This window comes from Cavia porcellus, unplaced genomic scaffold, assembly GCF_034190915.1.
Source record: "Cavia porcellus strain 051 isolate PalLab524CR breed Dunkin Hartley unplaced genomic scaffold, mCavPor4.1 scaffold_10, whole genome shotgun sequence".
Classification (NCBI taxonomy): Eukaryota; Metazoa; Chordata; class Mammalia; order Rodentia; family Caviidae; genus Cavia; species Cavia porcellus.
This window is the reverse complement of record NW_026947493.1, coordinates 2,595,940-2,617,700: the sequence shown is the minus strand read 5'-3', so window position 1 is coordinate 2,617,700 and position 21,761 is coordinate 2,595,940. Positions and strand designations below refer to the sequence as shown.

General features: G+C 40.0%; 1 protein-coding gene across 28 annotated transcripts in view; it reads left to right on the top strand.

The window, feature by feature from the left end:
• Dst (dystonin) overlaps positions 1-21,761 on the top strand; it is a 455,117-nt gene that overhangs the window by 205,390 nt on the left and 227,966 nt on the right. For 17 of the 28 annotated variants that reach the window (XM_063256895.1, XM_063256898.1, XM_063256893.1 and 14 more), the window contains 2 exons: positions 19,471-19,560; positions 20,101-20,199. In XM_063256895.1, the coding sequence (XP_063112965.1) occupies positions 19,471-19,560; positions 20,101-20,199 (189 nt within the window). The remainder of the gene's footprint in view (positions 1-19,470; positions 19,561-20,100; positions 20,200-21,761) is intronic. The other 11 variants (XM_063256913.1, XM_063256912.1, XM_063256890.1 and 8 more) reach the window with 2 other exon arrangements.

The following is a 21,761-nucleotide window of genomic DNA, read 5'->3' as shown; positions in this document are numbered from 1 at the left end:
ACCCAGGGAATCTGGTCAGTCCCTGACAGTGCTTTCTGAGAGGGACTGTCCAGCACAAGTTGTCAGTGCTGACCACCCAGCACCACCTTGGAGAGGAGTGCTTGAGGCAAGCAGGGAAGTGGCCTCAAGAAGAGCACACCACCGGGAAGCGTGGCATGTGCTTCCTGCGGCTTACTATGATAACTTACACAAACTTGGTGATCTACTGTAAGAAAATTTATTTCCTTGTGGCTCTGCTCGGCCAGAAGCCTGCCTTGTCCCAACAGGCTGATTGTAAAGAGGAAGCAGGGCTGTTCATTCCTCGCCTCTGCCCACTCCTAGGCTGCTGGCATTTCTTCACCTGTGGCCACACCACCTCAGTCTCTGCCCTCCTGGCCTCCTGTGGTCCACGTGACACATTTGGCTAAGCTCCTTTTTAATCATAGGGCACTAGTGACTGTGGATTTAGGACCTACTAGGATCATCTCCCAACACAGCACCCTCACTTCCATCAGATTTGTAGAGACCCTTTCCTAAATAAGATTTCTAGTTCCCAGGGGTTCGAATCTGATATCTTTGGGCCCTCATTCAACCTGCTGTGTGTTTACCTTCACCTGAGACTTCATCCCAGCCATCATGGAACTTAACCAACATATTCTGGAGATTTAGTGTGATCTATCAGAGATGGAATGAAAATGACTAGTGTGTTGGAAGCCAGTAGTGTCATCTAAGATACTTTCCAAGAGCCAGAGCTAATGACTAATAGATGATAAGATGTATGAAATACTAACTAGGAGAGACAGGCCAGAGATTAATTTTCACAGCTTAAATGGTTTGGAAATAACTTTAAGTTTTAAAAAGTTACAGGTGTAAAAAAAACCATAAGTAACACTGGTGTACTCTTTACACAGATTAACGCCTGTTATATATTTCACCTTGTTTGTTCTACCTTTCTCCCGTACTGTGTGTGTCCTGCTCCCCCTTGGTACCTGCCTTTTAGTCTGAGCTATTGGAAGATGAGTTGTACACTGTGGCCTCTCACCCCTGAATACTTCAGTATGTGTTGCCTAAGATTAGGGATGCTCCACAGCCAGAGTTGCTGACTTCCTAAGTTTACATTGGCTCAGTGCTTTGGTGTCCACCAGGGCAGCATCCTGCGTGGGGTCAGGTGTTCTGCATAGTTAGTTGTTAGTTCTCTCTAGCCTGCTCACTTGGGAATGTTTCCACAGCCAGTTTACAAATTTTCATGATGTTGACATTTTTGAAGCATTTGCACCAAGGTTTTGAATGTAAAATTATTAACATGACATGATGTTAAACTTTTTTCATTCATGAAGCCCAGTTAAGCAGCTACAAATTATTCTAGCATTTGTGATAAAGTGATTAATTGTCTTTGCAAGTGAAGAACATCAAAATCTTACTTTCTGATTTCATCAGATAACTGTAGTTTCATCTTGTGGTAAACTTCTTTACTCCCTTACTCGTTATTATTGTTCCTACCACCACTACCTTTGTTATTTCTTGAGTATTTGCTATTTGCAGGTGCTGGCCTGGATGTGCTCTATAATATACATATTATCTGATTCAGTCCTCATCTTACCATTGAGAAAACAGGCTTAGGGAGGAGTCACTTTTGGTCCAGCACAGATGAGCAGAGTCGAGATTCAGTCCTGCATCTCAGCACCCTGTCATGTGACAGCTGAAAGGTTAGTTGTCTTGACTGGTTAGGAAGCAAGAAGGTAGAGGAGTGGGAAGAAAGATAGCGTGCTGGGACGTATCACCTCTTTCTCATCTCTGATTTCAGCGTTTCCCCATGTATTTTAAATCTGTGCTGGTATACCAGGGCCTTTCTGTGGCTACAGATTTCTATCTATATTTTTCTGTAATCAATATATTTTGCAAAAATTTAGAGACACAGGAAGCCAAACAGTGTTTTGGAAGGCCACTGCTTTACTGGAGAAAGATTGCTATTACCAGTTTAGAATTTAGAACAATATTGACTAGAACTAGATTATTCTCACTTGGAAGTTTTCTAATAGATGTGATACAATTGATGACTTCTCTCCAGTTTTTCTCAGATGTGGTCAGGCTTCTTTGAAGGTCTGGGAGCAGTGGTGAACCTGTGGCAGTTGAGTTATTTGTTTTTCTTTTAACACAAAAGATTGTTAATATATCAGTTTTTCGACACTTAAAACTTCAGGATTCAGGTTTAATTGCAGTATTGACACTTTGCGATAAATAGGTTTGGGCTTGCAGTTTGGCACTAACTTGTCTCTAACAAGTTTGCCATCGGTAGGTTATCTTCCTTTCCATGAGATCAGATAGAAGCCCTGTAACCAGGAGGCAGAGACAGAAGAGAATTCAGAAACTAGATTTCCAGGAAACTGGCAGAGGAAGGAAGACAGGTAGTAACCAGGTGGGAGGGAGCCCATGGGTGAAGGCAGCAGGGTCAGGTTGGATTTGCCTAAGCCCTGGAAGCTAATGGGCATTTGAAGTTAATATAATACAGAAAAAATTTCTATGTTGTGAAAATGAAGGAAGGCCAACTTCAAGAGAAGCTTTTGAAGTTGATTGCACACTTCTCAAACTGCCTAATCACATGCATGATACTAACCTTTGACACTGTTGCTTAAAGAATTTTTAAATAAAGATTGTTCAAGTTGTCTTGTTTTTGATTTAAAAAAACTCTTGGCAATATACATTAGGTTTGACATAAAATTTAAGAACGTTGTGGTGTTCGTAATAAGGCCAGCACCTGCTGCTAGGTGTGCAGCATCCTTAAGTGATCAAAGTTTAGTCATTTTTGGAAGCTTGAAATTATATTTAATTAAATAAGTGAAATATGATACTGGTCTTGTTCTCAGGGTAACCTGTTAGATCATATAATGCATATCTTATTTTACAAATACTATAAGCTTAAATTCTGGGATCAGGCATACATTGAAGATGAAAGAGTGGTCAGGAGTTGTGAGCATTCCTATAGTCCTGCCTCTCTGGGAGGCTGAAATAGGAACATTTTACTCACCCTGGGCTGTTCAGTAACTTAGGAAGACAGTATCTTGAAATTTAAAAAGAAACTGGGGGGTATCTCAGTGTGAAGGTACTGCATGTGAGCACGTGTGCATACACACACACACTCGAAAAAAGGATAAGTCTCTCCTCTCCCAGTAGATTTTAGATTCTTCCTAGATGCCCAGTGCATTTATGCATTCTCCTGAGGCACCCACCTTCTCAGAGCAGCTGTTGTCAGGATCGGTAAAAAGACCCAGGTAAACCTACTTGCTCCATTGTGGTCTGTGGATGGTGCAGTGCCATAGCCACCCTGTTGGAGACAGAATCCCTGCTGCAATTTCAGAAGCATTTGGGAAGGAAGGTCAGCTGTGGGTTGGAAACCCTGAGTGTCCCTGGGGTTTCTTTCTCTAAGCTCCCCCACCCTGGCAGTGTCTCCATCTCTCTACGTTGGATCCTGGGGAAGGTCACACAGCGAGGCAGTTACAAACACAGGCCCCCCTCTACCCTCCAAGTGGTCTCCTAGTGGTGGTGTTTTTTGCTTTTTGTTTGTTTGTTTTTGAGGTAGGGTCTTGCTTTGTAGTGCAGGCTGTGGAGCCTGTACTGATGTTAAATTGGTATGGAGCCCATGCTGGCCTGCAGCTCACTGCAGTCTTACTGTTTCAGAGTTCTGAAATTGCAGGTGTGGTCATCACCACTTCTGTTAAGTTGTCAAGTTTGCTGACCCCTGATGTGGAAAAGGGTTTTTAGGCCTGGTTAGTAAGAGAAGGGGTTATCAGGGGGTGGAGTGCAACTTGGCGTGGTGCACACCCCTGTAATCCCAGCACTCAGGAGGCTGAGGCAAGAGGATCATTTCGAGTTTGAGACCAGTTTGGGCTACAAAGTGAGCTCAAGGTCAACCTGAACTGCATAGTGAGACCTTGTCTCAAAAAGACAAACAAACAAAAGAGTGGAATGCAGGGGCTTGAGAAATCAGATGCCTTGCTTCATGGAATGGGACGATGCTTTGCTCCAAGGAGTAGAAGTGCTGAGAGCAGGCACCCACTCACCAAGAGGGGCAGTAGTATCCCATTGTATAGGTGTGGGCGTGGTTCTCAACTATCTTGGTATTTTCTCAACATGCTCCTTTATTTTAGGATCAAGTTTCTGCTCTTTGCCTTTTTAAGCCAAGTTCTACACTTTTGGTATCCTTGAGAAATTGTGGATCTGTGGGAAGGGGCCTGGATTTAACCAAAGGCATGCGAGTATACTTCAGCTGGGTCAACTGCAGCCCATGGGGGATGTCACAGAATTCTTGAAAGCACAGTCTTTAGATTTTCTTGTCTTCTTTTTACCTATCTTTTATTTTTTTCTGTCTTATCTCACTGTGACTGTCTGTAAAATAGAGATAAAAATAGTGCCCTCCTCCCAGAGTTATGATAGATACTAAAGAGAACAAAACAAATCATTAGGCACAGTTAACTGTTAAGTAATGAGAATGTATGTTTGTGTACAAAGTAGATTTCATAAACTTTTAAACTAGAGATTTTTAAAATTACCCAAAAGCTTTAAATTTGTTCTGTCTTCCTTAATGGTAGCTGGAGGCCATTGTGGTTCTCATGTTTGCATTTGTGTGGGTTTGAGTCATCGCACTGCCTGTATCAAGTCGCCCCATTACGGGCACTTTAGGTCCACATATTCACTTCATTTGCTGCTGCTGACCACATCGAAGGAGGCCATATTTGGGATGTTGGTAAAAAAGAAAAGGAATTTTAAAGTTCCTTTTTGTCATGCTGGTTATAGTAGTGATTTTACAATACTATTTACAGTGTTGAGTGACAGTTAAACAGTGAACTTTCATATCTGGCCAGAGCCCACAGTAACACCGTTCCCTGCTTCTGTGGATACACAGAGAGTGCTGAGTGCATGGCAGCAGTGTGGGGCTTCTTGGGGAGCCGTGGTGTCTCTAGAGGGTGAGATCATTCAGAGAGTGACAGGGAGCTGCAGCCACACAGGACATCTTACCCCCGGCCTGGCATCCAGCAGCCAGGCTTGTTTTGCTTTTTTCTAAAAAGTGACCCCTCCCATGGGTTGGATCTCCAAAAACAGCACACACTATCCAATTCTTGAAGAATAGTGTAAAAGTTCTATTTGAGTAAGTAAAAGGACAAAACATAGATTTTCCTAGTTCTAAAAACAGAAATATGGTTTTTAGTCGATCATTTGTCAGTTAATGAGTTTCAATATTTTGATTTATCACTTGTTATTGTTCCCAAAAATTTTAAACATCTTGTATTTTATTATTTCTTTCAGTTCATTAAATACATTTTCAAATTTCTGTTATAAATTTATTTAGTTTTTAATTAGTATTTTTTTGCTGAATTTGAACATTTCATTTTTTCAGAGCTGAAAAGGTCAGATAAACACACACACATTCATGCATTCATGTATTCACTTTTATTTATGAACCAAAAGAAGAGTATTTCCCAAATCAGGTTCCTATTTTATCACATTGAAGATTAGAAATTCTATAATAAGGACACTGTTCAGTGTCTCCCAGATTCTTATCTTAGATTTCTTTTGTTGAAGAATATATATTAATATCCTTTAGGGAAGTAAATTGTAGGAGAGTTTTAAGTTCTGAATTAAGCAAATACAGTTAATTTTGTCTTTATTAGAATTACAGATTTGGAAGGGATTTAGCTGCTTTTGTGGTCAGTAGACATTTTTGGTCATAGGCCTTCTTATGGGCATTAATTTTCTAATTGACGGACAGTTTATATTTTTGATCTCCTTGTATGAGTCTTTCATTGTGGAAAATTTGCCTTTTGTAACTTTTCACTTACCATCCTGGACCAGCCTCCTAAGATGATGTAGACATATATAGCAGCTCTTAAATAGCTGAAAATACTTTTGTTTCTTTTTTAGTTTTTCTTCTCTTTCTTTCTTGCTTTTTTTTTGGGGGGGGGGAGTCTTTTTGAGACAGAGTTTCACTGTACGGTTCAAGCTGACCTTGGACTCATTTTCTCGCCCGGGTTGGCCTCAGACTCACTGTGATCCTCCTGCCTCAGCGCCCTGAGTGCTGGGATCACAGCTGTGCACCACCAAACCTGTTTTGAGAAGACTATTTTGTGCCATTCTTTTGCTTTACTTCTCAATCAGACAGTTCCATTTCCTTTATTTCATATTCATGTAATAAGACTTTTATAATCTTGTATTTTTTTTCTAACATGTTCTTTGAGTTTTTACTTTTATTTGATGTTAAGATGAGTTTAAGTTGGGAAATGAGTTGAAGGACAGTGTCTTAGGCAGTGAGAGCTACACAGTAAGAGGAGCACAGATAAAGTTACATACATTATCACCTCAGCTGCATGTGTTACATACTTATACCTTCTTACCTTCCTACCTTTGAACTGGTTACTTTTATGTGTGTTTTCCCTACATTGTAATATAATTTAGTGTTAAATACTTTTCAGCTTTTCTAAAATATTTTTACTATGAGAAAAGAACAAGATAATGCTATTTTATAAAAATTTAGTCTTTTTTTACTCTTAATTTGTTATAGCAAGAGAAGGCAGCTGGGCAGTTGATCTCTTTTCAAGGAGTCAGGCCTGAGGATGATTACTGTTCCACTCTCCAAAGGTGTTGCACATTAACTCGGCTCTGGGTAGGAGGTATGGGAACTATCTGATCCTAGCTGTGTGTGTGTGTGCATGGAATTGAACCCAGAGCCTGGCATGTGCTCAGCCAGCCCTGTACTGAACTGTCCCAAGCCACTTAGGGTGAGGTTTTGTATGATACTTTGGGTAGAGTTTTGTGTGTATTCACTTCCTTGGCAAGGAGAGGGTGGCCTTTGGTGTTTCTCCTGAATTTATTTGTGGAAGTGATGTTCTTTTCCTTTAAGAAAGAGAAACTGTGGTTGTATGAGTGTAATTCTCTCCCCTAGAAACATTTTTGCGTGTTTCCTCCCTCTTTGACCTATTTAATAAAATCCTATTTGAAAAGACCAGTTCAATTTATAGCTTCACAGCCAGGCGTGGTAGCGCACGTTATAATCCCAGCATTTGGGAAGCAGGGGCAAGAAGGTCACTGTGAGTTCAGGGCCAAGCTGTAACTACACAGCAAGACCCAAGTCTCAAAACACAACAGCAGCATATTGCTTCACTAGTTAGACAAAATTCTGTTTCTGTGCTAATCATTTTTGAGTCAAGATAAGGTCATGAGTGATCATTGCAAAGGCTGTTTTAAAAGTTCAGTAGATATGAAAGTTTGAAGCCTGTGTTGGTTAAAGCTTAGCAAATGTTTCCCCACCACTTAAATTAGATTACTTGTAACCTTTTTCATGTACTTTTCCATTTACTATTTGCTCTCTTAATAATACACCTCATTTTTGGTCTAGAGTGAAAGGCTTTCAGGTTGGTCACATTAGCACCTTTTGGATAACCTTGGGAACTATTTTTTCAGTAAACAAAAATCGTGCATCCTTTTAAACGCTTTTCACTTGTGTGTACTGATGTGTATTAGTACAGTCTTAACACTCCACTGATATTCTAGGTACTGCTTTTAATTCCTATTAATCATGATGGATATAAACATCTCTTGTGTACAAACATTACATCACTTGTTTTCCCAAAGAGAATGTGATTAAAATACTTCAAAAACAGCTTTATTGATGTCTGACTTACGTACTGTATAATCCACTTGCTTTAACCATTGTTTTACGCAGATACAGAATTGTGCAGCTATCACCATAGTCTAACTTTAGAACAGATCCATCGCCTGGAAAAGAAAGCCTATGCCTGTTTGCTCTGCAGGTCACCTCTACCCCCAGTCCTGGGCAGCCCCTGATGCAGTTTCTGTTTCAGTAGATTTCCCTTTCTGGATATTCACATAAATAAAACCCTGTGATATAATACAGTGTTTTTGAGGCTCATCTGTGTGGTAGCACTTTTTATTACTTTTTAACTGCTAGGTGGTGTAATAACCTGTGGATGTAGTGCAGTCTCTTTTTCCACTTAGATGGGAATTGAATTTCATTCTCATGTTTCTCTTGTAAACAGTGTTGCTGTAAATATTAATATACAAGCCTCTGTGTAGACATGTTTTCATTTCTCTTGCATATTTACCTAGGAGTGGGACTGCTGGGTCATGTCACAGTCCTAATTTAATATTGCTAGAAAGTGCTAAACTGGGGGCTGGGGATTTAGCTCAGCGGCATAAGGCGCCTGCCTTGCAAGTGTGTGGTCATGAGTTCGATCCCTGGTACTGATAAAAAAAAAAAAGAAAGAAAGAAAGTGCTAAACTGTTGCCTGAAATGTTGCATCATTTCTCATTTCTGCTAGCAATGTTAAGAATCCTAGTTTCTCTATACTCTCACTTACACCATCGGTTTGACCTTTACCTGTCCCTTGACTCAAAAGATACTCTGCTGTGATTATCTAACAGTTACCTAGTTTTAGCTGTTATATCTAAGTTTACAATTTGTTTTGAAGAAAAGGTATAAATGAATCCTTTTCTGTGTGGATGTTGCATTTGTTGAATGCTGGATTCCTTTTGTTCTTTTGTCAGAAACCAGTTCTCCATAAATACATGGGCTCTGTTTCTTTGACTCTTTATTCTGTCTTGTGATCTGTATGTGCCTGTTTTTGTTGAAGACATTTTAATTTTTGATTGTTCTCAATTTGTCAGAATATCTTTCTCCCAATCATTTACTAAACTAACTTAGATGGGTAATGAGAATCCTTCAGAGGTTTGACAGCCGGAAGTGGATGCCTCTGTGAGTCGTTCAAGACAGAGCGCTATAGTAGGCCAGACATTCAGAGGGTGCTGGGATGGGAGCAAGGACACATCCCTGACGGAAGTGGTTTTTTGGGGTTATGGACCCATTTCCTGTGTTTTTCTTCTTCCTTTCATGACCAAAACAGGCCCTCAGGGGCTCACAACTGAAAGCATGGCCAAGGTCAGACATACACAAAGTGAAGGTGATTTGTTTTGTGTTCACTCAACAAGCATTGTAAGGCATGAGGCATTTACAAGGAGAACCTAAGACAGTTCTCTGTCTATCTAAAGGACCTGTGTTTACATAGACAGTGCTTAAAATACTCAGGGAGATGATAATTAATGACCTCTTATAAAGAAAGAAATATGAGAGTAAGGAAGAGGATGATACGTTAACTTGACACTGAAGGAAAAGTATAATCTCAGTTGCTAGAGGAGGAGTGGGAGTTTTGGGTAGAGTGCACATACTGTGAGTGTAAGCTGCGGAATATAGCAGTGGAGTTTGGCAGTGTGATCTGACTGTCCCTTCAGAGTCCTTCACTCTTGGGATTGGAAATTAAGCTCTACTGTCAGAGTGCTGGGAGCTACTTACCTTGCAATAACCTGATAGCTGTGTCCTGTGATAACTTTTGGAAAGGTGGCTCTGATTTGCCAGGTATCAACTGACTTTAAACCTGCTTTTGAGTGAAAATGGTTGTTGTAGAAGGTAGTGCTTAGGATAGGGGTTGGGGAAAAAAATTAAGTAGTCTCAGGTGTCAGCTCTAGTATGAGACAGAAAGGCATCATCTGCACTGATTCTGGTCTTGTAGAACTGCAAGATCTAGCTGCTAGGCATTTATGGTCTCCAGATCTCTGTGGAATGAACTGGAATCTGGGAATTTGTTGTAATTATAATGTTATTTAGGAAGTGATTGTTGAAGAGATATTGATCACATCTTTGAGAGTTGTATTTCTCCTACAGAACATATATTTTTGTTGCAGAGATTAATTTACCAGGAATGTGTGTAGCATCTGTGAGTTTTCTTTTTTTCATTAAAAGAGCCTGTGTAATTCCATCCTAAACATATTAATTCCAGATATGATTTGCAATGGTTTTGTTTTAGGAAATATAAGTCACAGTAGTGGGAACCTGGGTTTAGGGCAATATTCATTGACCGGAAGGAGCATTAGGATGACCTGTCTGTAGCAGAGGCAGTGGGATCTGATCATCTGGGGGTGTGATTAAAAATAGTTTCACTGCTCATCTCCTGGTGACAGTTGTCTTGTTCGTAATCCTGGGTATTTTACAGGTTTAATGAAGAGGATGTAACCAGTTGTTCTTAGGTTTTTATTTGTAAGGACTTGATACAGTGGACTTAGGTTTAGTTTATGTATGAATATCAGGGACTTCCAGAGTATTATAAAGACCTAGAATAGGGGCTGGGGATTTAGCTCAGCGGCATAAATGCCTGCCTTGGAAGCAGGCAGTTGTGAGTTCGATTCCCGGTACCGATAAAAAGGAAAAAGACAAAAAAAAAAAAAAAAAAAAAAAGACCTAGAATAACAGAACGACCCTTAGATCTGATTCTGGGAATTTTATAGTTGTGTCTTGCCCACTTGCAACAGCTCTTATATCAGCATGTACTGCAGTGATCTTAGTGGGGCGCCATCTGTACTCTCAGGGCCACCTTCTTTCTGTTAGCTGTCCAGCGCTCACCCCTTGTTAGGAGGACCTTTTTCCTTGGAGCCTGGGCCCTGACTCATTTTATAACCATTCTAGCAACTGGTTCTGTTTGTTAGAGAACTGAAAGAACCATGTAAAATATCCAGGAAGTATGTGAAATTAATTTTTTAAAATTTATTTTTGAAGAAAAATCTTACTGTACACCCCAGGCTGGCCTTAAACTCAACAGTTCCTCTTGACTCAACTGCCTGAGTGCTGAGATAACAGGCATGCACCATCATGCCTGGTTCTAGCATTCATTTTTGAGGGCTCAGGTAGTTATTTCATTTTTGTGTACACTGAGAGTGTAGCTGTTTTTGTCAGTGTACAACTACGTTGTCAAAAGACCAGTGTTTTAAATGGTGCCAGAAGAAAGAGAAAATAGTTATTTGGGGTGATCTATTGACTTGTTGAATTCCTGTATGTAGCTCTCTTGTCAAAAGCTCTGAGAGGTGTTAGGGTAGTTGGCACAGCGAGCACACGAGTCTCAGTCACAGCAGTTGAAGGTTTTGTGACTTCTCCGTAGCTCTGTCCTTGTGTAGCAGCTGCCCAGGCCCCTCGGACTGCCTCTCACTCTAGAGTCCATGGTGCCCTACACTTCACTTCACTGGTCCCCGAGGGCCAGACACACTTAGATTTCTGTGAAACCCAGGGTAAGTACGAGGGCGCCGTGTTGGCCCAGGAGTGGCCTTTCTCATCACAGAAAGGTGGACTGTATTTACCTGGATGCATCTCTCACTGCTAATTCTTAATTTGAACCCAGTTTACAAATTTGGCACAATATTTTCAGAGTCACTGGGTGAGGATTTTCTTTCCTCTGTACAGAGAAGATGGATGAGGCGATGTCTTTGCAAACCTGAACTCATCTGTGTGACACTATATTGTGAGGTTGTCTAGAAACACTTTTAATGAACATTAACTTCAGAGAACAATGGGCAGAGACCAAAACGGTGTTGGTATGCAGAGGTTCTTTGGTTTCTGAATTTATTTTTCTCTTTTTGCTTGTATTGTAGTTACTTAGCACCAGTGTCCACACAGCTGTGTGAAGAGTGACAGATCTGTGGGTTGAGGGGAAAATTCAGGCAAAAATTGGATTTTTGTCTATTTTTCTTTTTATAAAAGGAAAGAGCTCTAAGGGAATGGTGAAACTCAAGTCTGATCATGACCAGAGCCAACCCAACCCCAAAACTTACAGAAGATAGTGATATACTTAATAAGGAAATTAGCCTTTGAACAAGGTTGCGTAATCCCAAGAGACTGTTCTGGAGAGAATATAAGCGCTGCTAGGGGCAGCCAAGACAAGCATGCCCCTGACTCTTAGTTTGTCAGTGGTAGCAGTGCTTCTATTTTGTTTCACTTCTATAGTTCCACCTTGTGGTGAGATTGGAAAGGATGGTGTTTGAATTAATTATAGAACATCATTTTGAAAGCTTAAAAGAGAAATCTTTTTTTTTGTCAACTAATTGAGTCCACTGGGAAGTAACCTGGTTATTTCTGCTGCCTGTCAACATTGATTTATTATTTGAATTTTTATTAGTGCATGTTTGTAGTAACGTGATGTCTGCGTGCATTGTAGGGAATTGATACATGTGCATAAAACATGTTGGTTCTTTTTATGCCCTCTTGTCTCCCTCTGTGTATCTTGGTCCTCTTTTCATTTGCAAGAGATTTCTGTTTCCTGTTATCTTTTATTTTGTTCTCTGCTTTCTGTTGTTTGCATTTTATTTTACTCTTTGAGTTTCTTATATAAGAGAGACCATGAAATGTTTAAGTTTGTGTCTGATTTATCCATTTTCCTATTGGTGACTCAGACCTTTTATACAGCAGAGTAGTCTCCATTGTGTACAAATACCATTTCTCTATCCATTCACCTGTGATGGAAAGGTAGGCCATTTCCAAGACTTTGCTGTCATGAATTGTGTTGTTATAAATACAGTCATACATGTGTCTCTGTAATATCCAATATTTATTTGAAAGTCTTCATTATTTTATCCATTAATACTTTAAGATTATGACAAACATCTTTATTTTAAATGAATAGTGAAAGAGACGGAATTTTATATGGCCTTGTGACTTTTTATCACATCAAATAAGAATATTTCATTATATTACTTAGAATTTCTAATAATTTAGTCAAAATCTTAATTATGATTTTATTCTTTCACAATTCTTGAAGAAATAGTACTGAAACTGCAATCAACAAGTGTTCAGATAAGACAGTGTCCTGGCTGGGAGTGATGCTGCCCGCCTGTAATCTCAACATGCAGGAGGCTGAGGCAGGAGAATCACTGAGAGTCTGAGAGGGCCTGGGCTACATAATGAGACCCTGAAAAAAAAAAAAAAAAAAAAAAAGAACAGCCTTAAGAGACATATTGTTTTTGAAGCATTTCTGGGTATTTTATGAGCATTAATTTACTTCTCAACTATTGACATGATAATATGTAGTATTTTAATTTTTTTTTTTTGAACAGGGCTTTTTAAGGATTTTTCATAGGGGAATTTGGTGGTTTGTTTTTCATATATTTTTGTGAACTAAAAAAGAAAAAAAAAAAATGGAAAGCATTCACTTGGTCTCACTGAAGCACGATGTCCTTTCAGCGCCCCGTGCTGTAAAGGCAGTGATGCGGTCTCTCTGACACAGCCTGCTGTGGCATTCATGTTGCTCTCTGAAGCTGGTCAGTTGTCTTCCAGAACACCGTCCCCTTAGGTGGAGGGCTTTTCCGGGAGGGGCCTGCGCGAGCCCCGCGTGGCTGCTGTGTGCTGTCTGTGTGTTGCCTGTGCCAGTGCAACACATTGAGACTGCCTGACTGTCCTGCTTGCTTGGCTTCTTCCAAGGGCCCTTTCCTCTGTTATTGGGTACAGAGTGGCCCTGGGCTTCACCCGTGAATTGAGTTTGCTCAGGATGACAGTTCCAGGAACCTTGTTTGGTGGCCAGAGCTACAAGGGGGAAGAAGCTCTTACGGGATTCTTAATGGGAACCGACTCCTAGAATGAAAGGTTAACAAGAGAAACATAAACTCATGTTTTAACGTGTATTTCACATGCACATGGGAGACATGGAGGGGATGAGTGTTCTTTAGCAGGTGGATTATGAATTTCAGCTTTTACAAAGCGCAGTCAGTTTCTGGAGATGCGATAAGAGAAAGGCAGAGGGCCCTGCATGTGTCAGGTGGCAGCTTCAGGGAGACAGACTGGTCTGTAAAGCCTGCCCACGTCAGCTTTGCTGGAACCATCTCTGATCCAGTAGGCTTCACAGTGATCTTTGGTGGTTAAGCCTTCTTCTTTCTGAAAGGAGAGGAGGAAACTTTTTATCTTTGTAAATCTGTGTCCTGTTTTTAGGCAAATACTGGGAGGCCAGAGAGCTCTCTTGCATTTGTGGCTTCTAATTGTCTTCAGCTCTGTGGCCCTTCATTCTTGGGCTTTGGGCAGCACTCCCGGGTCCTCATAATATAATATCGTCTCCTCGTTTTGTTTGAAAGCCTTCAGCATTTCTTTATCCCTTAGAGAAGTACAAGCCACAGCTTCTGCTGCTGCTCCTTTTCCTCTTCACTCTCCTTATCCAGGCAAGCACGGAGCTATGTTCCCAGCTCTAGGCCAGGCTTCTCAGTGTGGCTTGTCAAGGCACGGCACCTCCTGGCCCGCTTTCCTGCCTCTCCTTGTACCCCAGGCTCACTGGCTCCTTGATACTTGGCTCAGTTCTGTGCCCTGGCCTTGCTCCTGCATCTGTGCCTCTTGCTTCTGTTCTTGCTCCTCCCTCTGTTCTGGGAGTTCTCAGAGTTTGGATTGGAACAGAGCATGCTCTGAGTATATATTATGTTCATGATGCCGACATTTTCTCATGCAGTTTTTGTCATTTCAGACTGTAGTCCTAAAGAAGTGGTGCTATCATTATCTCTACCCTTAGAAATTAAAGAATACCCTGGCATGTAGTAGATGTTTTATCAGTTAGCTTCCCTTTTGGGCCCAAGTTCACATAACCTATAATTTAAAGAAGGAAATGGTTCATTTTGCTCATGATTACAGAGATTTCGATCTATGGTCAGCTGGCTGCAAGGCAGGAACATTGTGGCAAAGGACTAGGGGAAGCCGAGCTGACATTCATGGCGGCCTAGAAGCAAAGCAGGGAAACACCAGAGAAAGGGGCAGGGACCATTAGCAGCCCAGGGCCCACCTCACGGCCCTCCCAGACACACCCAGAGTGAGCTTTATTAGTCTCAAGTCTCGCCAGTTGACAGTTAGGCCTAAAGGTTATGGTGCTCAATAGTATTTGATGACATACATGAAGCCGCAGCCACATGGTTTCATTATGAGAAATGTTCCTGTGGAGTTTATCTAGATTAACTTGAACCTCTGCAAAGTCAGACTTGTGATAATAGAGTTTTGAGCCACTCATGGTTGTGCAGGCCTGCTGTAACCCCAGTACTCTGAGAGGCTGAGACAGGAAGATTACAAGTTTGAACCCAATCTGAGTGACTCGGTGAGGCACTGTACCAAAATAAAAAATAAACTGTAGAGCAGGGGAGACAGCTCAGTGCAGAGGCCGTAGGCTGCGTGCTTAGCACCACTGGGGAGAAAATAGATGGCTTTAAACGTTAGATGAATACTTGAATGCTCTCCTCTCCAAAAGTGAATATAGTTTAGCCCATGTAAAACCAAACTTTAATTAAGCATTAACAAAATGAAGTTTTAAAGTAGTACTTTTTATTTATTGGATAGTATTTTTTCTTTTTAATCAGTCTATCTGGATGATACAAACCTGGCATATTGTACTCTGTTCACATTCAAAATAAATGTGAAATACTGCCTGTCATTACCAGCATCTTGTTTAGAATTCTCCTCCCACAGAACGTTTCGTCTGTATTTATTTTCTTAGAGTATTTTTTAATCACTAGATTAGTACCCCTTGTGGTTAGACCATAGTGCAGTGTGGTACATCCTTTGTAGAGAGCTCAGCAAGATTCTGAGAGAATTTTGCAAAGTACAGAAAATGTTTTTTCCTTGTTATGTAACTTGAGTTATATAATCGAATCCTAGGTGTCCCACAGTGCTTTTAGTTTGCTCATTACCATTTGTTCAGACTTTTTTTTGTCCCACAGGAAGAAAAATATCCAAAAAGAGAAGAATATTTTATTGAAAATAGAAAACAGAAGGTTAAGACTAGGGCTGTTAGCATAGCCATCTGTGAAGAAAAGTAACCAGGCCAAGTGATGATGACTCAGACCAAGGGCATCTGTGCGGGGCATGCCTCTGCCCTGTGGGCTTAAATTCCTAAGTCCCTCTCTTCTGTGTCTCCTTGATGGCTCCTTTTGTGGGACGTTTCCCCAGAACCCCAGGGTTACCCTTGGTTCATTCGCTGCCCCCCTTTTCATATAATGCGAATTTTAAGTTTTTGAACAGCTTTCTATTTTCACCCCACTCACTCATGGTAAGGAAACAAGCGTGATTATAAAGCACTTAGCATTCAGGTCGGAAGCCTCGTCTTGACTCCTAGTGCATCGCCTTATGTACTGCTGTAGAAGGAGGTGATGCCTTGTGCTTGCTGTTTGCATCAGGGCAGCCCAGGCTGCAAGGCCGACTGGGAACACATTCTGCCCTGAGCTCCACCAGCCCATAGCCCCGAGCGCTTAAAGCAGTGCAGTAATTCTGTGGCCCTTTAAGAATAGTCATGCAAGTCAAGAAAAACAGGCAGTGTTAGAGGGTAGCAGTGTCCAGGACATTTTGCAGTACTGTACAAAAAGTAGTTTGTTTCTGTTTTTCTTCTAAAATTCTAAAATTAAGTTATAAAGTTTAAGAGTACTATGCTTCCATTTTACTATTTTTTTAAAAAAATTGACAATTTGTTAATTCCAAAAAAAATTATCATCTTATTTTGAGATCATAGGATTGCTGTTCTCCGGTTTAAAGTAGAAGCTTTGTGTTTTCAAACCTCCCTGTTGCAGATGAGGAAACTGAGGCCAGGGAAGCTCGGCAGTTGGTTTAGGGTCCTAAGGCCATTGTTAGAAACGGGACTGAAATGTGTATCTCTGAATGCTTTTTTTACTTCTTAGAGTAAGTTTTCTTTCCTCCTAATTTGGGTTTTCATGCCACATTATCATTTTTCTTTTCTAAACATGCCTTATTTAATTTTTCTTTATTGTATTATGAATGTAACCAAGGAAAATGACACCTGGCGTCAGAACTTTTTTTTTTTAACATAATGTTTCATTCAGTCTGGCAAAGCACACAGTGACACTGTCTTCCTGTGAAATAAGTGTGTAAAATCACGCCCTGCTTTCAGCTGTCCTGGGGCGGAAGGATGCGGAAGCGAGCTGTGGAGTGAGCTGGGGTTGGGCCAGGGTCCCCAGCGTGCTGGTGCTGCCGTGCGAGCACCTGTTGCTGGTGGCCCGGCAGGCCTCGTGCCTGCTTTCCTGGCCCCAGCTTCCTGGCCGCGTGGTGTTATTACACAGTGTGGTCTCTCAGGTCCAGGCTCCGAGAGTGAGGCTGCTTGGGAGATGCACGGATAGAGAGGCGCTGACTGAAGACAACAGGGTTTAGATTATGAACCATAGTAAAAACACATCCCCATTCATCCTGCACCACGTGTCCCACCATACTTCCACCTTTCTGTCAGGTGGTGCTTGGAGATAGATGCCTTCACTGTATTTTTGGTCATACCCTCTAAAGACATAAAAAAAAAGCACTTCTGAAAGTGGCAAGAACAATGAAACAAGTGTGTTCAAAGTGAGGGAGAATGTTGTAAGAAGGATTGGTAGCAAGTATTTTTTAGTATCTTTGTGGTAATTTAATATCTTTAATAATTTTTAAAGCAATTTAAATATTCCCTATATATTTTAATAGTAGTTATTCTTATTTTCTGTGTCAGTTTTCCTTTTATTTTAAAATGAAAGAATAAAACTAGTGATACAAAATTTCAAAACAAAATAATAAACAGTGGTTCATGCATTGCATATTATCTTCAAAGTAGTTCAGATTACAAGATACAGGCATGAAAAAATTATCAAACAATTGAACAGTTACTCAGTGTATGTTTTGATCACACCCTGTATGTAGATTTAGGTGCTTTTAATGTATAAAATATTCACAGCTTTAATTTTTTGGCTTGTTTTTAAGTAGGTCTTAGCCTTATAAATTCAAGCTCATACCTTGGAATGGGAGCGGGTGAGTTTTTACAGTGCTATAATGTGCAAGTAGAAAACTGTAGTACCTAGTACTCATTTCATTAGGGGCTAATGTGCCTTGCTTCTGTGTGTGTGTGTGTGTGTGTGTGTGTGTGTGTGTGTGCGCGTGAGAGAGTGAGAGAGAGAGAGAGAGAGGGAGAGAGGGAGAAAGAGTATGTGTATGCTGAGGTCCTTGAACTTCGTCTTTAAATTGAGAACTTGAGAGGATTGTCATTTAGTTCTGTCTCAAAGTAACTATTCTAATGGAATGGATAATCCCTTTGGATATGTTTGGAGTACAGTAATATATAGTGTTTTTTTAAAATGAGGATTGTGTAAAATGTGATTTTTAAAAACAAAATGTTTTAAAACTTTCTTTTACTATAGTAAAGTTTATGACAACAAAGATGTAACTGAATTCCTTTGGGAATCAGGAAATTGGCATGGCTACCGTTCTTAGGATGGAGTCACAGTTGCAAATAACTGACCCTTTCCCTCCATTTAAGCAGGCCATATCTAGGTATTGCACTGTTGACTTTAGCAGTGACTTCATGTTGTGCTCTTGAGCCTAAGGTTAAGATTTACTTATCTATTTGTAAGTAACTATGCCAGATGATGTTTGAATATTGAAAACTTCTGTGACTTAGGCTAACAGCAGATAATGCAGGAAGTGTCACTCAGCAGGAGCACTTGCTTGGCATATGGCCCTGACTTTGCTTTCCAACACTGCAAACAAACAAACAAACACACACACACCAGAAACAGATACTGCACAGCATGCATACAGGTGACAAAGGTAATGCAGTGGGATGGGTTTAGCCTGCCTTTCTGAAATGGAAAGCCAGTCTGCTTCCTGCTCACACCAGGCCTTTTCTTGTTTTGCGTGGTCAAATGGTTTTCATGGTCATCTGAAGTCTTTTTATGACTTTGAGCTGTATGTTTGCCTGATGTCTTGGAGGTGCAAAGGGTTTGGATTCATACTTACAGAGTTTACAAATCCTGGTAAGCATACCAAGCCTAGGCCGCAGGTGCAGTCAGTAGGCTTTGATTCCTGCTCCTCTCTTACCACCACGTCTGTGACAGATGGGAAGATAGTAGGGACAGCAGCTGTGCTTGCCTTGCTTTGACTGGTCATTTAGGAGCTGTCCCTGCTGGGCTGACTGAGCCAGGCCTAGAGGTCTACAGTCGCAGTTTTAAATCAGGCCTGCAGAACGGCAAAAGTGATTGCATGCTGATTTTATATCACTTAGTTTTGAAAACTCCAAGATTTATGTTGTGTAGAGGAAACCTTGGACAGGGGTCTTCTAATCAGAAATATATGGATTTTAAAAAACTTTATATTTTAAAGTGATTATAGGTACATAGGGAGTTGTAAAAAAGGTGCAAGGTCTTAGGTGCCCTCCCCCCAGCTCACAGGTATGGGTTTATAAGATGTTAAGTGTATCCCAGTGTCCCAGACCCAATTACCAATGCAATGGCAGTGAGGCCAAGGGGTGGGTGGATGGGTGGGGTGAGTGGAAATGCCACAGGCTGGATGGGGTGGCTCTGTGCCGGGTCAGGAATCATGGGTAAAGTTAGGGTGTTGCTTGTTTTTGAAAAAATTGCAGCCACATGTAGTCATATTTATATATTATTAGTACTTGTATTTATATTAGTATGTTAAGACATAATAATCGAGATTGACTTCATGAAGTATTATTTTGAAATTCATGTTCACTAGTGTTTACATTTATATTTAATTTTTAAGTAATGAGAGTGTAAAAGAAAAATAACTATTTGAGGCGTGTTTTCTACTTTCTTTTTTTTAAAAATATGAGGGAAATTTCTGAGTTCTGCAATGAAAAGTTTTGCTTTTTCTTTGTGTAGGTTCGAAAACATGTGAACGATCTCTATGAAGACTTAAGGGACGGACACAATTTGATCTCTCTCTTAGAGGTTCTCTCGGGAGATACCTTGGTAAGTTTTATTTTTCTTCATTTATTTCAAAGCTCGTGTAATCAACCCTTTACAAATGAACATTGTGTTTACAACACAGACTTCTCTGATTTTCACAGTATTTATCCTTTGAGCTGTGAGTTCTGCCAGAAAGTAAAAATTCTGGTTAGATACCTAAGCATTCTCCAACTTCAAGTGATGTGAATTTGAGAGATTGAAGCACTTTGATTAATTTGCTTATATAATCAGTTCTGTAATAATTAAAATACTATTTTTGTTCTTGCTTCTTTTCCACTTGTGGGTTGTTTTGCTTAGCAGAAGTTGGATGCAAAGTATAACCCTATATTAAAAGACTTACAAATAGCAAAGAAATAAGCATTTGCTTTCTGGAAAATGGTCTAACCCATTCTGCAGGTGTCATTTCCTTTTTTTTTTTTGTGAACATTATTTTCCCTTCTTGTTTACCTATTCCCCTCATTATGTTCTGTTCATGCTCTTCTTTTCATTTCTGGTCTGTCTTGTGTCTTTGCTGTCCTATCTTTTGTCTGTTATATTTATTAGCCAAGGGAGCGAGATTTTTTGAAGACCTTACGATTGGTGAGTTCAACAGACGCATGCGCATATGAACAGCATGAGGATGTGGAGGATGAGGATAAGGGGGTAGGTGTCCCCCTTAACTCGACTAACGCAGCTGGTCAGTGCGGTGAGCGCTAACCCAATAGAGAAGTAACTCACGGCTTTAGGCTCCTCCCGAAAAACACAGAAAACCACAGCCACCTACAGAGTGGACATGTGTGTCTCAGAATCATATTGGGCAAGGAAATATTTTCTCTTTACGTTTATCCTCAGAAAGATGAATCAGTCAAATTATTTATGTACTACTGTGCACTGCATGGTAGTTGCACATATTTGTTTAAAGTATATGATGGCATTTTAGTTGAAGAATTTTATACACATGGTATGTAAATGTGGAAATCATAAAACTATCATGCTCATTTTTATGCAAATTAATTCCACTTCCGGAATTGATATTTCAAGTGTGGGAACTGTTGATTCTTTTTGAAGGGACTTACTGAGATTTTATTTGGTACTTAGGTTTCTACTTTAAATTGTACCTGCTGGCAGCAGGTTTTTGATGGGCATTCTTTAATAATGTCTTACGGTTTTGAGAAGGGAGGAAGATGTAAGAGTCTAGGGTCCTAATAGAACTCTCCGTGCTGTTTATTCTCCATGACATGTAGTGGGTGTCCACCCACCTTTAAAGGAGGATGTGCTGCTTTTGTCATCTGCATCCCAAGTGTTCCCTGATTCCTTTGGACTTTGTGCTTTGCTGGATCCAGTGGGTGCATTTATCAATATCAGTTTCACTTGTCACAGAGCTTGTTTTTCCTTCTGTGGTCTTCTGTCTGTTCTATTATGGCATCTTTGGTTTTCAGCAACCCATTCATGTTTAAGAAGCCACTTTTTGTATTTTCCCCCTTGGGAAGATTTTGTGTGACAAATTTCAGCTTCTTTTTTTTTATATTTTTGTTAAGCATTTCAGCTCTGTTTCCTTATATCTTCCTTCTACTAATTTATATCATTTCTTAAGGAAACAGCATTTTAAAAAATGACTAAGGTCTGTCACTTTTCCTGAGACTGAGAAAATAACCTTGTCATCCCCATGTAGTGTAAAATCAGTCCTTTCTGCTTACTATACAGTCCAACTTTGTGAAAAAGCTAAAATAAGATAAAGAGGAAATATATGGTTTTAGTTGCTTTTCTTTCTTCTATGATAGCTATGTAAACCTGTCTTTCTCTTTGGTAATTTTTACTCTAACTGCATGCTACTATACCTCATTTTCATTAACATAATATATATATATATATAATACTATATATATATATAAACTCTTTTGCTAATAGTGTTTATTAAGAAGGTAAAGTGAGGAATGATGCTTTGTTATTTTTGTGTATCCGTAGCGATAAATCTGTAGGCCAGAATTATGCATTAAGTGACCAGGAAAAGTTATGTGTTGTTGGGATTTTCTGTTTTCCTTGTGTTTAAATATTTGGAATAAAGTATATACTTAAATTGTACTCAGAAAGTCTTCAGTAGTTTAAATTCAGTCACAGATAATCCAAAGAAAAATGTCTCAAAAGTCTTATGAGCTTATATAGTAAGTGCTTTTTAAAAATATGTTAAGATAAGCAAAAAGTGTATTTCAGTTTGCATGGTCACT